At 43.4% G+C, this 19,738-nt stretch overlaps 4 protein-coding genes across 5 annotated transcripts in view; 3 read left to right on the forward strand and 1 right to left on the reverse strand.

Moving 5' to 3' along the window:
* LOC307085370 (SH3 domain-binding protein 5-like) overlaps positions 1–3,061 on the reverse strand; it is a 10,876-nt gene extending 7,815 nt beyond the window's left edge. The window contains exons 1-3 of the mRNA XM_079750151.1: positions 2,735–3,061; positions 2,290–2,352; positions 703–831 (exon numbers count right to left, since the gene is read on the reverse strand). Coding sequence (XP_079606277.1) covers positions 703–831; positions 2,290–2,352; positions 2,735–2,815 — 273 coding nt within the window. The 5' untranslated portion in view covers positions 2,816–3,061. The remainder of the gene's footprint in view (positions 1–702; positions 832–2,289; positions 2,353–2,734) is intronic.
* Positions 3,062–4,203: 1,142 nt separating this feature from the next.
* mturn (maturin, neural progenitor differentiation regulator homolog (Xenopus)) lies at positions 4,204–7,420 on the forward strand (the record flags this gene model as incomplete). Its single annotated transcript, XM_079749471.1, has 3 exons — positions 4,204–4,374; positions 5,856–5,978; positions 7,313–7,420. 3 exons carry the CDS (start codon positions 4,204–4,206, stop codon positions 7,418–7,420), a joined length of 402 nt encoding a protein of 133 aa, XP_079605597.1.
* A 1,672-nt stretch (positions 7,421–9,092) lies between these two features.
* Positions 9,093–13,507, forward strand: LOC307085031 (E3 ubiquitin-protein ligase znrf2-like). The gene is made up of 4 exons (XM_079749651.1): positions 9,093–9,846; positions 10,944–11,039; positions 12,382–12,487; positions 12,597–13,507. Exons 1-4 carry the CDS (start codon positions 9,513–9,515, stop codon positions 12,652–12,654), a joined length of 594 nt encoding a protein of 197 aa, XP_079605777.1. The 5' UTR covers positions 9,093–9,512; the 3' UTR covers positions 12,655–13,507.
* A 1,394-nt stretch (positions 13,508–14,901) lies between these two features.
* txnl4a (thioredoxin-like 4A) lies at positions 14,902–17,141 on the forward strand. 2 transcript variants are annotated; one of them, XM_079749907.1, is made up of 4 exons: positions 14,902–15,035; positions 15,265–15,443; positions 15,859–15,962; positions 16,739–17,141. In XM_079749907.1, the coding sequence occupies exons 2-4, from the start codon at positions 15,291–15,293 to the stop codon at positions 16,908–16,910; spliced, it is 429 nt and encodes a 142-aa protein (XP_079606033.1). In that variant the 5' UTR covers positions 14,902–15,035; positions 15,265–15,290; the 3' UTR covers positions 16,911–17,141. The 2 variants fall into 2 exon arrangements, with proteins under 2 accessions (XP_079606033.1, XP_079606034.1); XM_079749908.1 differs by having other exon boundaries at positions 14,943–15,035; positions 15,330–15,443.
* Positions 17,142–19,738: the final 2,597 nt, after the last annotated feature.

The raw sequence follows: 19,738 nt of genomic DNA on the forward strand, positions 1-19,738 counted from the left end.
CTCCTACTGTGTGGCCCCTGGGCCATGATAGAGCATGTCAACAGAGGGCCTGAGATGATCCCATAGCGAATGCTGGTGTCACCAGTTAACTAAGAGATCCAATGATCCACTGTTTAATATCTGATGGAATCGAAATCCCTTCAAACCTCTTCAGTACACACACACACACACACACACACACACACACACACACACACACACAAGACTTGTCAGGCAGCATCTTGTAAGAACCCGCAAGTGTGTAGCTGTTTTCAGTTTGTCGATGGTGGTGTAGACAACACAAACTTCTGTGTGTGTGTGTGTGGGGGGGGGGGGGGGGGTTAAAAATAGACCACGGCCACAGGACGGTAACTATGTGTGTCTACGGGTTCACATTCATGCATGTGTGTGAGCATGAGTGAGTGCGTGTGTGTGAGTGAGAGAGACAGCGAGAAAGAGGGAGAGAGGGAGAGATTGCGAGAGAGGTGTGTGACTCAGGTGAACATCCTGGTCATGCCTGTGTCTGACGTCCCTCCAAGCCAGTCAGCTTGAGTGCTCAAATGGCTCAATGCTAATTTGTCTCTCAAACACCAGTCTTCAAGGGCCTTCTGGCAGGCCATGCCAAGCTCCCTCCACACAGGTTACTACCGCCACACTCACGTGTGTGCATGTGTCTGCGCGTGCGTGTGTTTGCGTGCGTGCGTGCGTCTCCAGACACCGTACCTGTCTGGCCACTCTGCGGGCCTCCCAGTAGGGTTTGGAGTCGTCCACGGCCCGTCCAATCTTCTTCGTCTGCTCGTCGAGCTTGACCGTCGCCTCCACCAGCACCGCGCGGAACCGCTGCCGGTAGTCCTGGACACGCACACACACGCACGCACAAACACACACACACACATACAAACACACACATGTATATTAGCATGTCAGCTTGAGAGGCCCCATCATTCGACAGTCAATATAGTTGTTATGATCATACACTACAATAATACCAACTATGACCCCCACTGTGCCGATGTGTGTGACTTCCTTTGATTATGTCACCCTACTTTTCAGGGACTACAGCCACAGGATGTGTCCCTGGCTGTCCTTCCTTACTTCCCCTCCCCCCACCCCACCCATCCTTGCACACCACACCTCCAAAAATCTCTCTCACACACAGGCACACACAAACACTGAAAAGGAATTACGATCATAGCCGTTCATTGTGTCATAGTGGTGAATTGTATTGTATTTCTTCTGTTTCTACATTATTATCGGTAATAACCTTGTTTGTTATTACCATAACGTTTGTGTGTCAGGATGTAGGAGATTTCGGAGCCAACTATACCAATAGAAAGAGTTCAGAAAATAGGAGTTTGTGGCTTCTTCCTGTGACAAGACTGTACGTCCTGTTCCTGCAGAGTGACACGGCTCTTTAACCGATTAGGTCTACTCTTGACAGGCTCTCTCTGTGTCATTTCCCTCATGAGGAAAATATAATTTTAGGTTCTCCATCTTTGTCCTCAAGTTTCTCTTGCATGCTTTGTCCCTTTTCCCTCTTTCTTACACACACACACACACACACACACACAACCCCCACATACACACACACACACACACACACACACACACACACTATTAACACACTATTATAAAGATTGCATATTATTTAATATGTTCAGCTTTAAGTTTGGCAAAAGGGTTTTGGGTGGGGGCTACAAGTGATCAAGGGGATTCAGCACACAGTGATAGCTACATCACTCACCATCAACTCCAGATGTGTTTTATCTAACACTCGACATAACTACTCGGCTCTGTATCCGAATAGGAGTGAATATCCCACTCTCTCTCTCTCTCTCTCCCTTTCTCAATAGTGTGTTGCTTCCAACTCTCCAGGCCCTTTTTGTTGGAGGAAGTTAAGCTGGGCTATAATGAAAAACAGAAGAGGCCTGGAAGGAGGTGAGAGGAGGAGGCCTGAAGTCGGGGGGAATGTTTTCTTTGGCCTGACCGCTGGCCTTCCACTCCTCGGTAATAGACAACCGAGAGCAGTTAAACATCACCATCTCCACCGTGTCTCCCATGCTGTTCAGGCACAGTTCAGCCCACATGTTTCTCTGGAACTCCTTCCATGTAATCTGGGGGCCAAGGCCCCACGGTGGTCTTTCAGAGCCCTTTGTTTCTTGGAAAACAAGCTAATTTCGGCAGCGGCACTTGGTGCTGACCACAGCAATGAAACGCTTTTCTATCTTCCCACTGCTTTCATAATAGACGGGTCAGGTCTGCTGTGGGGATGCTAGGGTGTAGTGGTCAGGGTGAACAACCAAGACCTACCTCCAGCTCACACTCCCACCGGTTGATGTCATCTGTAGACTGGTTCAGCCTCTCCAACTCTCCCTGTTGACACAAAACACAGCATGAGAGGGGATGCAAGGGAAAGGCTGCGGTGTGTGTGTGTGTGGGGGGGGGGGGGGGGACCGAAAGAGACAGCTAGAAAGCGAAGGGTAGAGAGAGAAAGTGTGTGTGTGTGTGTGTGGGGGGGGGGGGGGGGGGGGGGGGGGGGGGGGGCAGACACGTTGTTTTGCTCCCTCCACCTCAGTCAGTCAAAGCCCATATGTGGGAAGTTGATTTAAAAAATACCCTAAATCAGTCAAACATGTGCATTTGTGGGGATCGTAAACACATTCAAATTATATTAAAAGTGTATCCATAGACATAGCTTTGGTCGTGTGCTTTTCAATAGCGCTAGTACTTTTGTTGTCAGAACTTTTAGACCTACCTGAATTCGGGGGTCAACCGCCTCCTCTTCGGGAAATTCGGAAGTTTCAGAAAAATTGCTTCGAGCTTCTGACTGCTCCATTTCCAGGGATCTGCAGCCCACTTCAAAAGGTTCCACGGTACACACAAAGCGCGGCCCTGCACGAGACAGCAGGGCACGGATCTCAGATCATTATGGGTTGAAGGTAATCCTGTGTAATAAAACACAAGGTCTGCAACACGTATCGTTAGGATATCAACTTTTTTTTCTCGTCTGCTAAGAAGAATAGATTCCAGAAATGAGTGCGAACAAACAGAGCGACCGAGAACTGGATCCTGGCAGCGGCAGAACAGCTCAACTCTGTGTTACCAGTCCTCTCTGCTGGGAGAACCATGATCTGAGGGGTGGTAGCCAGTACGGGATGGTACGCTCGTTTTGATTCGCCCTCTGGTGGCCAGGGTGTAGATAGGGGCGGGGAGTCATCGTTCCAATGACGTTGACTGGGATAGCGGGACCAAAGCGGGGCGCCACATTGGCACCAAAAACCCAACCACGTATCCAACCATATTCCTCTGACGTTGGTGTCGGTATATGTGTCAAATCGGGTGGAAGAGTGTGCACTTGTTTTCATACCTTGTGTGTTAAAGTATAGCCGATGGCATCGTTGGCACAGCTGATGATATTTTCAATAGTGGACGCACAAGTTTAGTAACTTCAACTACGATTGAGGACATGGTACGGGGTAAGGAGAAGTCAACACACGTGGACGGGAGTAGGGCGCCATCGTGTGGAATTCCACATGAGTGCGGGACGACAATAAGTTATTCTTCCAAAACTCATTCCCGACCGATTTACGTAACGAAGTGAGCTGGATCCCAATGCATCCCAAATCGTTACCAGCTTTCCATCTCAAGCTTGTCATCATTTTTGCTTCACATTAATTAAACTGTTGTAAAGGCCACTTGTATAGGGTCAAGGCATGCCTTACTTTATTTACCCCCGTTAATACAAAAATAAAATAATAATCGATTGTGTGTTGAATGAGGTTCCAACAAACTATACTGCAGTTATAAACGCCGGGGTTGAAGTTGGACATCGTTGTGTTGGAATTGGATGTCGGCCTAACTTGGTTCTTCGTCATCGCGTCGCGGAACGGACGTGATCGTTCCCGGCCGCGTGCTTCTGTGCGACCGAACGGCTGAGCTCATCACGGACTCAAACCGGATCGGGGGTTTGACAACGGGGGTTTGATCAAAACTGATAACCCGGTAGGTTATTAGTGATGCGCAAATAGTCCATCTGCATGCCTTTTTTTTTTTTTTTTTTTTTACACCGTGCAGGCGATGCTGTAGCTAATGCGGTAGGAGGAGGAGGAGGAGGCACTGTCAACGGTTGTTTGTAAAGGCTTGAGCATCACCGAGAGGGCAGCGGGAGATAACACCGGAGACGCGGACCCCACAGCACGGCAGCGCGAGGCTAAACGGAGGAGGATGGAGTTTAAGCAGTTGGTGGAGGCGGCGGAGAAATGGTGCTCGAGTAACCCTTTCGACCTCATCTTCGCGGAGGAGGACGACGAAAGGCGGTTGGACTTTTACGCAGAGCCGGGGATCTCCTTCTACGTGCTCTGCCCCGATAATTTGACTGGTGGCACCGACAATTTCGTAAGTGTCATGCAGGGCCTATGCGTATGGGGACGTGCATGCGCGTGTGTGGGTTTGTGTGTGTCTCTGTGTGTGGCCGTTTGTGCACGCGCATGTTGGCGGGGTTGGGGGGAGCGTCCCGGGTTCCAGCTGGGAATGGTGCCGCACGAGGGTGCGTCAGTGTGCGCTTGGCAGGAGGGGAGGTGATGTCATCGCAGTATGGAGCGCCCTCTTATATTTCCTGAAAACATCTCCTTATATCAACAGCAGTAGCTCGCTTGGCGGTTGCAGCCTCCAGCCACAGGCCTCGTGTTATTATACCAACCCCGATATGCCGGACCTGTCATCATTCCGACCCCCTCTTTATACCACGACCTGGAGGATGATGCCAAACCTCACCTGTGTTGAGACTCTCTCTCTCTCTCTCTCTCTCTCTCTCTCTCTCTCTCTCTCTCTCTCTCTCTCTCCCTCTACCTCTCTACCTCACCCTCTCTCTCGCACAGACACACTCACACACCCTTTCAACCGTTGAGGTCCCCCAGGGACAGAGACTCTGGTTCCGCAGGAGTCAGAAGATGCACTAACCTATGATCGATCAATACTAAAATCATCCCTCTCTCTCCCACCACTCTCTCTCCACCCTATCTCTCCACCTGTCTTACTGTTTGTATCCGTCTCTTCAACTCCCTCTCAGACAGACCCACACACCTGCATGAACACACTCATGCACACGCACACACAATCAAAACCCAAATTGTTTCTTGCGTAATATAGTCTGACCAATGTCTGTTTGATGAGTTCATAATGCTACCGGTCTATTTATATTTCTGAAGAGTCAGAGGGCAATGGCTTGCTTGCCTTTCTTTATCACAAAACAACCACAATATAATTGCATGTGTCACACCTCTTTGTCTACACAAACCTGGCCTGACGCCTATTGCTGAAAAACTAGCCCTTAACTCTCTCTCTGCACTACTGTCTATGCATGTGCTTTCTTCCTTCGCTTTAATAATATATAGGTTACAATACAGTAGGTTGTCAGAATCCCTTACACGCAGTTATAAAAAGGTTGCAGGTTAGTCTATATTGATTGTTTGTGTGTGTGTGTGTGTGTGTGTGTGTATGTATGTATGTATGTCTCTGTGTGTGCGTGTTTGTGTGGCTGTGTTTTTGTTGGGTTGTATGTGTGTGTGTATGTGTTTGTCTGTATTGTATTGTGTGTGTGTCTGTGTGTATCTATCTGTCTGTGTTTGGGTGTGTGTGTGTGTGTGTGTGTGTGTGTGTGTATGTGTGTATGTCTCTTTGTGTGTGTGTGGCTGTGTTTGTGTTGGTGTGTATGTGTGTGTGTGTATGTGTTTGTCTGTATTGTATTTTGTGTGTGTCTGTGTGTGTCTATCTGTCTGTGTGTGTGTGTGTGTGTGTGTGTGTGTGTGTGTGTGTGTGTGTGTGTGTGTGTGTGTGTGTGTGTGTGTGTGTGTGTGTGTGTGTGTGTGTGTGTGAAGCATGTATGGAGTGAGAGTGAGGACTGCCTTCCCTTCCTGCAGTTGGCCCAGGACTACATCTCCTCCTGTGGGAAGAAAACACTGTTGGAAGTTCTGGAAAAGGTCTTCACTTCCTTCAGACCCGTAAGCGTACACTGTCAGGACCTGTCGACACTTTATATAATGTCCTGTACTGTTATAATGTAATACTGTGCCAACACTGCCCCCTTGTGGTTTGAAAATAGTACCCTCCATCTTGAAAGCTGGGTAAGAAATCCAGTGTAATCGTTATTTTAATAACAAGACCTCAAAAGTGCTGAAGCAATGTTTCAGTTGACTGCCATTAAGAAAAATAAAAAAATAACACTTCTATAAACTGACCCTGTGGTTAGCGCCGCCCATCGGTTCTATCTAGCGTCATCTCATTGGCTGCCAGTACAACAACAAGACACTGTGACCTTACACATTTTGTGTTGTAACAATAAGTGTATGCAACACATATTGTTGCTGTCTATATTCACTTTAATTCAAAGTAATATAAAAATACACTGACGGTCATAATTCCACCTTCAAAAAGTGGACAGTAGTTTAGTTACATCATAGTTTTTCCTACATTTTAAAAGGTAGGATAGAAAATCTGTGCAATATGCAAACACATATATCCCTTGTGGAGTGTGGGATAAGCAGAGATCTGCAGTAGGATTTGATGACTAAAAAAGGTGCGTGGGGGTAATAATGTGAGGACACACATTCAGGCCTCGCCCTCAAATCCCCTCCGTATGTGGTTACCAACCACTCTATGTGGCCAATGTTGCCAATGTTCACACCTAGGTTATTCTAGGTTATGAACAAACCACCCAACAATGTGAAATGGCAGATCTATTGTACCTTAAATTTCGAAGTAAAACAAGTTATTGAAGTGAGGGAAGGCAATATGGAGAAACCAGGGTTAAGTTACATTTAAATATATATTAGAAATGCTAAGGTAACACTTGACAACAAAGGTCCAGTAATTAACTAATGCTTAACATTAGTTAATGCTATAAACTGTTATTACCTCTATTAATTAACACTATTTAAGAATGTAAGCGTGGCATGAAAACCATAAGTAAACATAAACACCATTCGTAAATTATTACTATACCATTACTATACTATTAATGAACTGTTACATGTCAGTTAATGCGTGTTACCCAGTTAACTTATGTTGGTACAATTATAATGGTTAATTATTCTACCCTTATTGTTAAGTATTAGAAATAATGATTAGTTGGCTTACATAATTGAATATGTGAATGATAGGCACACTTAAATCAGCTAATCAAGGTAAAGTTTTGATAAAGTATCTCATCCTGAATGTCGATCTTTATGCTGTTATGCTGTAATGCCAACTTCATCTTACACTCTCTTTTTCTCACATTAACCATACAACTTGCATCCAAGATAGTCCTAATCATGTTACCTCCTGTGCTCCTTAGCTGTTGGGGCTCCCAGACATAGACGACGACAGTTTTGAGCATTACCATGCAGATGTGGAAGGTGAACCAGGGGCAGACCACCAGCAGATGGGAGTGAGCCAGCAGTGACAGCCCCATGAAGGGAGCCTGCAGCTGGGCTGTCACCTCTAAGATAGCCCGGGACAACCCCTCTGAGACGCAGGCCCCTTACACTTATCAAGTAGTTTCAAAACATTTTTTGCTGATCACAGGCAAAGAAAAACAACTGACAGATAGACACACACATAAACACATACACACACACACACACACACACGCACACACACACGTAGAATGAAACCCAAACCCAAATAAAAAGCTCACGTATGCAGATGATACACTATTTCCCTGAATGTCTCAGTGGTTTTTTGCTTCCAAATACAGTGCTCTGTTTGCACACACACTAACCCCCCACACATGCCCACACACAAGAACACACAAACAAAAACACGCCCACACATGTCCACGCACACACACACACACACACACACACACACACACACAGACACACTTTCCTGTCCACTAACAGGCTGCCTGGGTAGATGTCACGCACCATGCAGATCAGCTCTAATCATTCACCATCTGGTTAGTTCAAACCATACCGATACCCTCCATAGCCCTGGGTGGGCTGGTATGCAGAAAAACTGTCCAAATAGTGTGACGTTAATCATGTTTGCTGTGGCTTTGGGTTGAATGTACCTTCTTTTTTTGTTTGTTTGCTTGTTTATTTAGCTTTTAGAGAAACATTAAAAGCTAACAGATGAACTTGGTTGAAAATGGTGGGCCGTTGCATGTATGTTAGTTGTTTTTTTAAGGAGCCAGGAGGAGAGGGGAGAGCAGCAGAACAGGAGTGTGATGACGATCCCGTGTCTCCACGAAAGGGAGCTGCAGAAGAAAACAAGGGAACCATCAAGGGTTCAGGGTTTCGTTTCTTAGCTAGTAGAGACGACACCCGAGGGTCGTGACCGTTTCCTGTTTGTTTGCTGATACCATAAATGTACATTATTATATTTGAAATGATCATATTATAATTATTATTATTATTATTATTATTATTACTATTGGTTCAGTTACACAGCAATCAAGGTTATGTAGGGTCTATACAACACATTCCTATCTCATCTACTCTAAACAACTATACAGCATCGCAGCAGGACGGTGACACCGCTTCTTCAGTAAAAGCACATTTTCACCACTGCCCAGAACGCACGGTGGACGGCCGGAGGGGATCCATGGAGCGGCTCACACTCCCCCATCCCTGTCCCTCTCCCGCTCATGTATGCGGAGGGTTCTCTCGATAGCTTTACAAGTCCCTACGTGCATATCCTGACCTAGGTAACATCATTGCAAGACGCAACTATTTCATTTTCAAGTGAAGTCAAGACTTTTTATTTTATTTTGATATAATATTATTGAGGTTTGCGTGTGTCGCAACCAATGCACAGCTTCCAGTCCTTATAAGCCCCCGATCCTGAAATGTTCCAATGGCTTTTCATCAGCCTTTTAACTTAACCTTCCCCCTGGTGTTATGTTTGCCCTCCAAATGTGGTGTTATGTTTGTTATGCAACGTCAAACGATTATCCAATAAACTTTGTGAACGAGAACTTGAGTGTTATGTCATGTTACAGGCTACCACAAATACTAGGTTGAGCATCTCTATTCATATTGCAAAACGGAACGTGATCTATTGAGAAAAATGTTTGGAGGCAGGGGGAGCAGACTCCATGTGACGTCACGTCGCCACCTGACGCACCCTCTCGAGGGGAGGGCGATCCCTGCTTTGCTTTTCTTTCCAAGCAACCGAACTACAAAAACAAATCCGAACTAGACGTCCATTAACTCATTTGCGATCTTCCCTTTGAATCCCTTTTAAGATGGTGAACATAATCCACCGTAGGCGTCGTTCTTGCGTCTTTATTCACCGATTGTAGAGGACGTCCCGGTCAAAAAAACTACTGTTTTGGATGATCTCTGCTCAACGAGTGCGCACTTTGCGCATATAGCGCACGCCATGCAACTTTAAGCGGTCGGAGCGAGCATGGAGCCAACTGTTGCTTATTATTAATCGCCGATTTTGATGCGGACTCTTCTGGACGAACTGTAACAATGTCTTGTAGATAAAAAAAAACCCAGACAAACTAAACCCTGTACATTTTAAGAACTTGGGCTACTTCATACACCATGGGTGCCAAACAGAGTAATCCTGTATTTGATGGAAGGACCAGGGCATATTCAAGTTCGGACCTGCCATCTGGTAATCCAAACGCCAGCGAGGGAATCGCAGGATTTCGATACACGAACGGCCCCGACGGGCCCCGGATTCGCTACACTGTTGGTGGTGGAAGCGGTGGTTCGAGTGGTGTTGGAATAGATATACCGGGCAGTGGCAGGTCGGGATCACACGCACTCAATCAAAGCCTCGACGGCACGGACGGCGAGAGGGACCTGCCCGCTGGGGGGCATCGGCTGCTCATAGGGTCCCTGCCGGCTCACCTGTCTCCTCGCATGCTAGGAGGTAAGATAGAGAAAATATAACCCTACGTCAACATTGAATGATACAATATTATCATCTTTACAATTGCAATAACTGTTGCACAGCCACATATCAACGATCGTGAGGGGGACATTGTAGACTATTAATAACCAACATGTTAGGCCTACATAGTTTGTTTTCCCCCGTTTTTAAACATAGAATCCCTTTCTTTCCTTCTCGTGTCTCCTAAAGGTGTCATGTTTATAAGCGTTGCCGAGAAGAAAGACAGAATAACTATGTAGGTCAAGAGATAAGAGCTTCCTGCTCGTCGCTGCACGTTTAACGCCATGCCTCAAAACACAGACTAACTGCCTTCAGTCTGAGCCAGCAGCAAAACCCCCAACTTCCCCAATCCCCGACTGCACGTTGCTCAATAGTTGAGGCACAAGCTGTTTCTCAACCCAAAAACACAGAAACCAAAAAAAACACACCCAAACAGAAGAGGAGGTGACGCTGTTGCAAAAAACGAGGGGCACATGACCTGACACCATATGCCCCAGTTATTCAACGCATTAGTCGATAAATCGACTGAAATATGAATGCGAAGCTAGATTTGTTCTAACATGTATGCGGTTGGCAGGTCCTAGTCATAACCTATGCTTCGTAACAAAAACAAAACCACATGTTTTTTATTATCGTGAGCTCTCGTAAACTACATGTTTCCTCGTTCCCTTTGTCGTTTATAGCAGAATTGCTATTTGTATCAATTATTATAGATACAGCTTTCCAGACCAGGAAGTCTTATGATCGTAAATTTATGACCCCATTGCTGGTAAACAATTGTCTGTTATGCTCTTGTAAATTATTTCAGAGGGCAGGTGTGTGTGTGTGTGTGTGTGTGTGTGTGTGTGTGTGTGTGTGAGAGAGAGAAAATAGGGACACAGCCGACAGTGTCATATTACATATAACATGGTTTATCTCAACTGCAGGCTTGGCTGGTCATGTCCTAATAATCTTTTCTCAGATGACACACACACACACACACACACACACACACACACAGCTGGGTCCCAGGGTCTGGCTGAAGAGCGAGCACTTCATATCTATTTGTCCTGTTTGTCCATTTATCTTACCCCCAGGCTTCCACTGCCCCGTGTGCTCCAAGTATGTGGCGTCTGAGGAGATGGAGAAACACCTGCTCAGCTGTTTCAGCAAAACTCGCCTGGCCTACAACAGTAAGCACAATACAGGGAATAGTCAACCACCTGCTTGATACATAGACAGTCCTATTTAGTGGTTTTTGAAGAAGTGGGAACCAAAACTAGAGGCCAGCCGTACAAACACGACTATCCTCCTGCTGACCCCAGTCTACATGGGTCTATATTGTTGCCTGTCTGTGAGATGGAGGCCTGTGAACTCAACAACCTGTAACAACACAATACATCATAGAACATACATGTTCTATGTATTTTATATTGCATTGTGTTGTCACAGGTTGTCTTGGTACCTGAACGTGTGTTGCCCTTTAAAGAAGAATATGGGCTAAACCACTTTCAGGCCGGTACAGAACGTCTGATACGATGAACAATACATTCCTATATGTTTTAGTATTGTTTCTATTAGTTTTTTATTTTTTATTATTAATTGGTTGAACACGTTGTGTCAGGGTTTCCGCAATCCCCTCCAGTCCGCTGTTTTCCTCTGTTACCAAGAACACCCCAGAACTCAGGGGTACTTGAGAACCCTTGAGTTGTTATGATGTGGGCATTATATTGTTTTCTGATACTTATGGGGGATGCTACAGCGTGTTGAGGAGACATTGTATTTAATCCATTGTAAATACTGCAATTATCTCAGCTTGACGTGCCGTCTACAGAAATGGAGTCAACACATGGCTCTGTGAAATACTACACATATGACAAAATAGGACCTGGGGTACATTGTAAATCAAATCTTGACATTTATTTTAGCCTGTATTAATTGATCCCACATACTTCCTTTAACATACTTCCTTTCCTGCATACATCATGTTGTAAAGACCTGCACAGTACATCCACACAAATAAAGCAACAAAAAAAAGACTTTGTTTCTGGGTCTCTGGTTCTCCTTAGCAAGACAAAGGAGAACAGAATAGTTTTTCCTTCTCTTAAATATGACCTTGCTGTGGCTCTACAAGCTATTGTGCTTTGTGAGTTTGTCTAGTGTATATATCCTTAAACTGCCAAAGGTCTATGTGTCTTTTGTAATTATCGTATCCTGACCTTGACTTTCTGGTTTGTTTTTCTTGCTTCTCCTTTTTCTTCGGTGCGTCTCTTTTGCAAGGCACCACATGACTGAAGTATGCTATTTGTTGTCCTTTATAATGATGCCTTGTCTTCCTTTGGGAATGTAGCATACTGGTGTCCCTATATAACTATATGATATCCCTTTTGAGGTCAGGTTCAAACATATATATGGATGATTTTTGATGCCTAGCTCAAAAATGTGCCAAGCATGCTTAGCACTAAAATTGCAACGTCTCAGTTCACCAAACCCAGCTTTAACTTCAATTTTTTTTGTATCTGTTGTGTTCGTCAGAGGACATTCTGTCCAAGGACTCGGGGGAATGTACCATTTGTTTAGAGGAACTGGATCAGGGGGACACTATTGCAAGGCTGCCTTGTCTCTGCATCTACCACAAAGGGTAACGCATGCACACACACACACACACACACACACACACACACACGTTCCGCTATGACATTAGAGAGCCAGATATGCTAACGCTACGCTCTATCTTCTCATCCTCTCAGTTGTATAGATGAATGGTTCGAGGTGAACCGCTCGTGTCCAGAGCACCCGTTTGAATAGCAGCCGCCGCAGTTTGGAGGCCTCTTGCGTGTCTCCTGGAAAGCCCTATCGTCACCTTTTACCTTGGTTTCCATGCCAACCCAATGCTGAACACCCTTCAGGGACAGAGCCATAAGCAGCCTACAAGATCTTTCATGAACAAGCACCTCACGGGACAGCAATGGACCAGGCAGTGATGGTGCCGGTCGATCGATAGGAGGACCCCCTTTTTGATTTGATTCTAGTGATAGAGACTATGTGGTCCACACATCCGATTCTTTGGGTTGGATCCGTTGGCCTGTGAAGATAATCATTCATGTTCTCAGTGTCCTCTCTGCCTACTCCCTAACGACCTCAAACAACCTGTAATCCAATTGGATTCGCTGGTGTGATGTCCGACTGGAGGTTGAAACACACAACTGAATGTTAGTTTCTAATGTCACTGAAATGTTTCTGCCCGTATCTTGATTATTTTGTTGTTTTTTTTCAGAATACTTGATGAAAAGGTTGATGGTGGGAAAGAGATTTAGCTTTAAGGGAACAATTTCTGAGTTTTTCAAGTCTCCCTCTTTGTAAAGCCAAAATAATACCAGGGTTGTAGTCCCAAATATTCAGAATTGGGACAAGAAAAGCTCTGACTTATCAGAACCACAGTAATATGAATCGAAGCTCAGTAGTGAGATTGCCTTTAAGCCTGTGAGCTATAACTGATGATTGCTGATTCATGCTCCAAGGAGTGCCGTAAAATGCTGCTATGTCATCGGTAGGCCGATCTACCGGAAACCTTTTACCTGAGGCCTATGTCTAGTTCATTGTAGCCTATGTTTATATTTTAATAATTTGCACAAAAAAATTAAACATTACAAGTCTCTGTGTGAAAGTGTGCTGACTATGTCTGATCTTCTCTTATCAGTTAATTTTAGTACACTAAAAGGCCTCTACATGTGATTTCTTAAATGTAGAGGAAAGAAATACCTTCATTATTTCACAACTTTATTACCATGTTTTAATGGCCTCATGATTTCTTGTCAATGTATAGTGTTATAGTCGGCTCTTGTTTGAAGATGAGATATTTTAGGTGGGGTTTAAGCTTACCTGGAGTCACCATATAGATCAAACCAAAGATATATGTGAGAAAGTAAAAACAATGCTTATCAGGGTGAGAATGGGTAGCGAGAAGAGCATCTCTGCCAAATACGTATTGGCAACTTGGTACAGCAGCATTGGATTATGGTTATATAGTGTACATGTGAGCAGCAGAAACTAAAATTAGCTAACAGCTAACAAGCTACGGCATTAGAATATCTAGTGGTTCTTTTAAGTCAATACCAGTATCGGCAATGCAAGTTGAGATGGTATTTATGCCTTTAACCATATGCAGGGACCTTACTGTTTTATTTTCACAAAGGTCTCCTCATGGTCAACCGGCCAGCACCACATCACCATTTTAACATGATGTGCATGTATTTACCTGTATGTCAATTATGGCACCCATTGCACTCCTGACCATCCCTGGAAGAAGGGATCCCCTACTATGCGTTTCTTCTCAAGATTTCTTCCTTGCTAATTTCAAGGGAGTTTTTTCTTGCCCTTGTGGGGGCTTGGGTAAAGGGGGGTATCACAAATATTTGGCCTGTTAAGCCCTTTGAGACTGTCATGGTCATTAAGGGCTATACAAATAAAATTGAATTGAGTTAACTTATGGAAGATTGGAAGGGAATTTGAGTATATATATAAATATATACTCAAATTCCCTTTAAAAAGCATTCATTATGCTCCCAATCTATATATATATATATATATGTACTCAAATTCTCTTCAAAAAGCATTCATTTTATATATATTAATTGTTTTATATATATTATATATATGGTAGATTGGGAGCATTCATTATGCTCCCAATCTTCCATAAGATAACCTTTGTGAATATAAACACAATTTTATATATATAAACGTCTCTCTCTCTCTCTCTCTCTCTCTCTCTCTCTCTCTCTCTCTCTCTCTCTCTCTCTCTCTCTCTCTCTCTCTCTATATATATATATATATAAGCATCATCAAAGATCTATCTTATATCTTAAGAAGAGGTATAAAGAGTAAATATGTTTTTTGCTTATATGTTTAGGCTCCCTTTATACTATTTCTTTTTAATCTCTTCTTAAGATATTCGATATATCTTAAGATATATATTATACAATTATTATATTTTTGAGTTGAGTGTGAACGACCAATAAAAATAAAAGAAGACGTCGTGACGCAAGGCAACGTTTCTAACCTACGTATTACGTATACAAAAGGCTAGTAGCTTCCCAATTGAAGCTAACGCTAGTTACTGGCTAGTCTACGATTTGCAATTTACTGTATACAAGTCTTTTTTTACTGGGATATCAGTGCATTCTTTTGTGGTATGTATTTCAATATATATACTTTTACCCGATTACCATAAACGTAGATTAGTTTGATCAATATAGTCTCCAATAATGGAATGGGCTGCATAACTTAGCCGACTAGCACGTACCTACTAGCAATTCAGCTAATGGATAGGATTGCTAGTCATTTCACGTTAGCCTATAATTTAGTTAGTCAATGGAATCCTGATATTGTTTGGTTTGATGCATGTTATGTTTCCTTTAGAGGCCCGTCGACACTGAAAACGCATCATGTCGTACATGCTCCCTCATCTCCACAATGGCTGGCAGGTCGACCAGGCGATCCTCTCTGAAGAGGACCGGGTGTTGGTGATCCGTTTTGGTCACGATTGGGATCCCACATGCATGAAAATGGACGAAGTTCTGTACAGCATTGCCGAGAAGGTTTGTTGATCCCAACTCTCGTTATATGAGATACAATTCACTTTTGAGGTTAGGTCAACACTATTTATGTTAACGACCCCTCTCCAGTTCTGCTCAAACTGCAGCGGACTCTCGCTTTTGCGTTAAAGTTAGTTTACAATTTGCATTGCAAAAGAGATTATTCATAATTTTCAGGTAATTTTTTCGATTAAACATTGTGTATATATACGACAAGGCGAATGGTAGGGAGTTTGGGACATAAAAGTACCAAGAGGAACTTTTGACTTTATTTTTTATTTTCCTAGACTGTCTAGAGTCTAGACTAATAAAATTACAACATTTACAACCTTTTCACCATTTAGTAAATCATAATATTAAATAATCTGATCAGTCTAGAAAGTAATTCTAATGTATTGTATGACCAATTCATTCCCAGGTGAAGAACTTTGCAGTGATTTACTTGGTGGACATCACAGAGGTGCCCGACTTCAACAAGATGTACGAGTTGTACGACCCGTGCACGGTCATGTTCTTCTTCAGGTAAGGCTATAAAGCGTCCCAATGAGGGTCAGACTGGTTATGAAGTTGTAAAGTGTGGACTCAGCTGAAGCGTAAAGAGTGCAATATCAGCCGAAAGGTAATGGGATAAATCTCTAATGCCCACAGCCTTACCTGTAGGTATCCTTGAGCATGACGCTAACCCCTACCTGCTACTTAATTATGTGTCGGAATTCAATGCTATTAATGGTAAACACGCACAGATGCGTGATCCGGTCTGAATGGGTTAAAAAGAATGCTACTACCAGACATAAAGGCAGAGCAATTTGTTAATGGACACTTGACTGTGACCAATTGAAGCATATGAAGTTATTGTAAATTAGATGCACATAATATAGGTATAATATAATCACAGCGCTTTGTTTATATCCTCTGGTCTTGCAACATGACTTGTAAATCCGAAGGCATCATGGGATGTGGTACTCTGGAATTTTTAGAGGAACAAAATGAGTTTTTTTACTGTAAAATCCTTAATCAATGTTAATATGCTGTAAGCTAGGTTAATAACAAAGATTTGTTTTGCCATGTCTCGCATGAGAAAGGCAGTGGTAGTTCCAAACACATCAACATCTCCCTATAATGACAAATCATCTCACGATTAATAACGGAAACCATTGCTATCCTACCAAATTGAGTCATTGTCATTGATGTGTCGTCGCACTGTAAACACCCTTTTGCTCCAGACAGATCTCAAAGCTATGTTGTTTTTTGTGAAATTACCTCATACAGATCTTAAAGTTGATGTTTGTTATGTGTAGGAACAAGCACATCATGATTGATTTGGGCACGGGCAACAACAACAAGATCAACTGGACCATGGAGGACAAGCAGGAGATGATAGACATTGTGGAGACCGTGTACAGGGGAGCGAGAAAAGGAAGGGGTCTTGTAGTTTCACCAAAGGACTACTCTACAAAATACAGATATTGATTGTTTTGTTTTGGATAGTATCATGGACTTTATTTGTGTTTCCTTGTTGATTTTTTTTTTTGGGACAAAAGACTAACACCTCCATCGCAACGAGTTAAAGCAGGCCAATATTCTTATTCTGTGAATAAACATTCGGCATGTGATGTTGGTTTTGGAACATAATAAATGCTTGTTTCTTTGTACATTGCAGTATGCAAATTAATTTGAGTTTACAAATAAACAGGTTTGTCTTTTTAAAATTACTTCTCATAAAAAGTCATTAGGGGGGACGGTGAAGAAATTACTTTCTATATGTATACGGTAAATATGTTCTTACTCCTCACATCTCAGACTAAGCTCAACTTTGTTTGATTAGAATAATCTCACTTAAATGAAAATACATTTATTTTTTGCTTGAAGGATAACTCAAGGCGAGTGTTCAAAAAACACATGACACCCTAGGCCTTTCAAGACGCACACCACTCCCATCTGAATGTAGACTTCTAAACAGGGATAACTTGTGTACATTAGAAAGTTTAACTAACAGTTTTATTGTGATAGTCCTGTTCGGGACTATTAGATACTTTCCTGTTCTAACGCTCTATTCTATACCATGCTAGCAAGGCCCTTGAAGATCTCGATAATGTTTTACTCATCCTTTTTGAGCCTCAATAAGGGCCCTCTTTGCTTTTTTATTTGTATAAAGGGCTTAATAGGCCAAATATTTATGACAACCTCCTGACCCAATCCCTCACAAGGGCAAGAAAAAATTCCCTTAATCAGCAAGGAAGAAAGTTTTGGGTTTGATTGACTACATGTCTGTAAAACCGCCTAATGCGGCCAAGAGTTGGATAGTGTATTTGCACCAAGATACCTCTAGATGGAGCTAGTGTTTCATACATTTTGACAATATACCTCTATCTGACCATAAATAATCAGGCAAATTATCTGTTCTCAACTTCTCCTTATAGTAGTAAAGCTTATAATAGCCTATAGTATTTGTAATAATACTAAATTAACCTCTAAAAGACGTCCCCTTGTCTTTTAGATTCGTGGCCATATAAAAGGTGGCCAGCATTTACTTTTTAAATGCTGAGATAAGAAATAATCTCATCGTAGATTATAGAACTTTATCACTATCGAATGTCTAATTAGACAGAATTAGTTAAATTGAATGAATGCTTCACCATGTTACCATTTGGCCATACATCAGATCTAATGTGGGTCCTCTATTCTTTCACTTAGGTTAACAGAAAATTAAATTTTTCTAAATAACTATTGAAAACTAATTCATAGCTGACTATTTATTCAGATGAAATCGAAAAAAAGGCCATTCCTAGCCTATTAAACAAATAATAAATGTGAAACTATAATTGAAGTTTCAGATGCAGACGTGCACTAGCCCTGTGTCAGCCGACGAGCAGGGTCGTAAACTCACATCCCATGTCTCAAGCACTCTTGAGCGTATAGGCTCGCGCTGTTGCCTGGCAGACGGTGGCTTTCTGGGTTTCCTCCCGGTGCTCCAGTTTCCTCCCATGTCAAACGTCACGTATGCTATTCGTGCTCGTGCTTGTGCCCAGGGCCCCCGGGGGCCCCCCCGCTGTGCTGTGGCTGTTCACTGTTTCTATCGATAAAAGGAGGACACATTTGGCTTTGACACAATATGTAGACGGACATCACAACCTCTATCAATAGCTTTCAATGAGAAGAACAACATCTCTAATCTAAAGATCAATCAAGAGATACAGAGAGAGAGTGTAAAGTTTAGGTTCAGGAGCATCTTCACGCTAATTATTACTGATGTAAATCTCCCCTGTCAACACCACCTCACGCAGCCTTTCATATAACCGGACTGCATCATGGGACGCAGAGTGAGTGCCATTCTGTGAGTGATGTATGGGGGCGAGGTGACACAATGTAAAGGCCTGGCTGTCTATTTCTTGCTATTTCTGTGTGTGAGGGAATGAGAGAGAGAGAGAGAGAGAGAGACGGATGACAGAGAGCAAAAAAAGTACAGCATTCCTGTGTGAATGTGACTCCCAAATCCCCACAGAGTCACTTTTAGGAAGATACCGAGGCTGTCCATTCTCCTCCCCTCCTACGCCTCGTGTGCTTGTTAATGGCCGGCTAGTATTTTAAGTACGTTTCTGCTGCTTAGTGTTTGTTGGACGGTTACAAGAACAGCTGTTCAAAGAAAGAGAGTGATGCTATGGCAGAAGCTATATGTAGAAGGAGAGAGGGAGAGAGAGAGGAAGGACAAAAATGAAAGAGGAAATCAAACTAGAGCAGACTCTCTGTCTATGCCAGCCAAGTCCAGAGGGTGTGCGCGTATGTGTGTATGGCTACGCCATGTGTGTGTGTGTGTGTGTGTGTGTGTGTGTGTGTTTGTATTTTGTCATTTGTCTACCATCTATATCTACGTGTCCATGTTTGTGTCTCCCCTCCCCCTCCTGGAGGCATGTCATATCCCTTCCACTTACATTAACTCAACCCACAGTCTGACATGTCTTCCCCCCCACACCCCGCAAACCCTCTCCCATTGGCCCTCTTGGAGGCAATCGGAGGCCAAAGGCCGCTACCCCATTGGTCCGATGTAATGCATGTTATCATGCACTGTTGTCCCCTGTTACTGTTAATCAGCTCAGCCTGGAGGGCCATGGATGAGACAAGGTCTTAGAAGACTAAGGGAGAAGGGGGATTGGTACAACTGCCTAGTCTAGACAACTGGGTCCCATATGAACAGACCATGATAAGATGAGTATTCTGTATGCATGTGTGCATGCATGCATGCATGCATGTGTTTGCCAGAGGGTCAGGGCTTCATGGTGCTAGACAGGGGTAGACGAGCT

Source organism: Pollachius pollachius, assembly GCF_949987615.1.
Source record: "Pollachius pollachius genome assembly, chromosome: 13".
NCBI lineage: Eukaryota > Metazoa > Chordata > Actinopteri > Gadiformes > Gadidae > Pollachius > Pollachius pollachius.

Bases quoted from the DNA above. Each gene is read 5' to 3' on its own strand.
- LOC307085031 (XM_079749651.1), top strand. From the start codon at position 9,513: ATGGGTGCCAAACAGAGTAATCCTGTATTTGATGGAAGGACCAGGGCA. The intron at 11,040-12,381 runs GTAAGCACAATA...TGTGTTCGTCAG, and splicing joins AACTCGCCTGGCCTACAACA to AGGACATTCTGTCCAAGGAC. The intron at 12,488-12,596 runs GTAACGCATGCA...TCATCCTCTCAG, and splicing joins CTCTGCATCTACCACAAAGG to TTGTATAGATGAATGGTTCG.
- txnl4a (XM_079749907.1), top strand. From the start codon at position 15,291: ATGTCGTACATGCTCCCTCATCTCCACAATGGCTGGCAGGTCGACCAG. The intron at 15,444-15,858 runs GTTTGTTGATCC...ATTCATTCCCAG, and splicing joins TGTACAGCATTGCCGAGAAG to GTGAAGAACTTTGCAGTGAT. The intron at 15,963-16,738 runs GTAAGGCTATAA...TGTTATGTGTAG, and splicing joins ACGGTCATGTTCTTCTTCAG to GAACAAGCACATCATGATTG.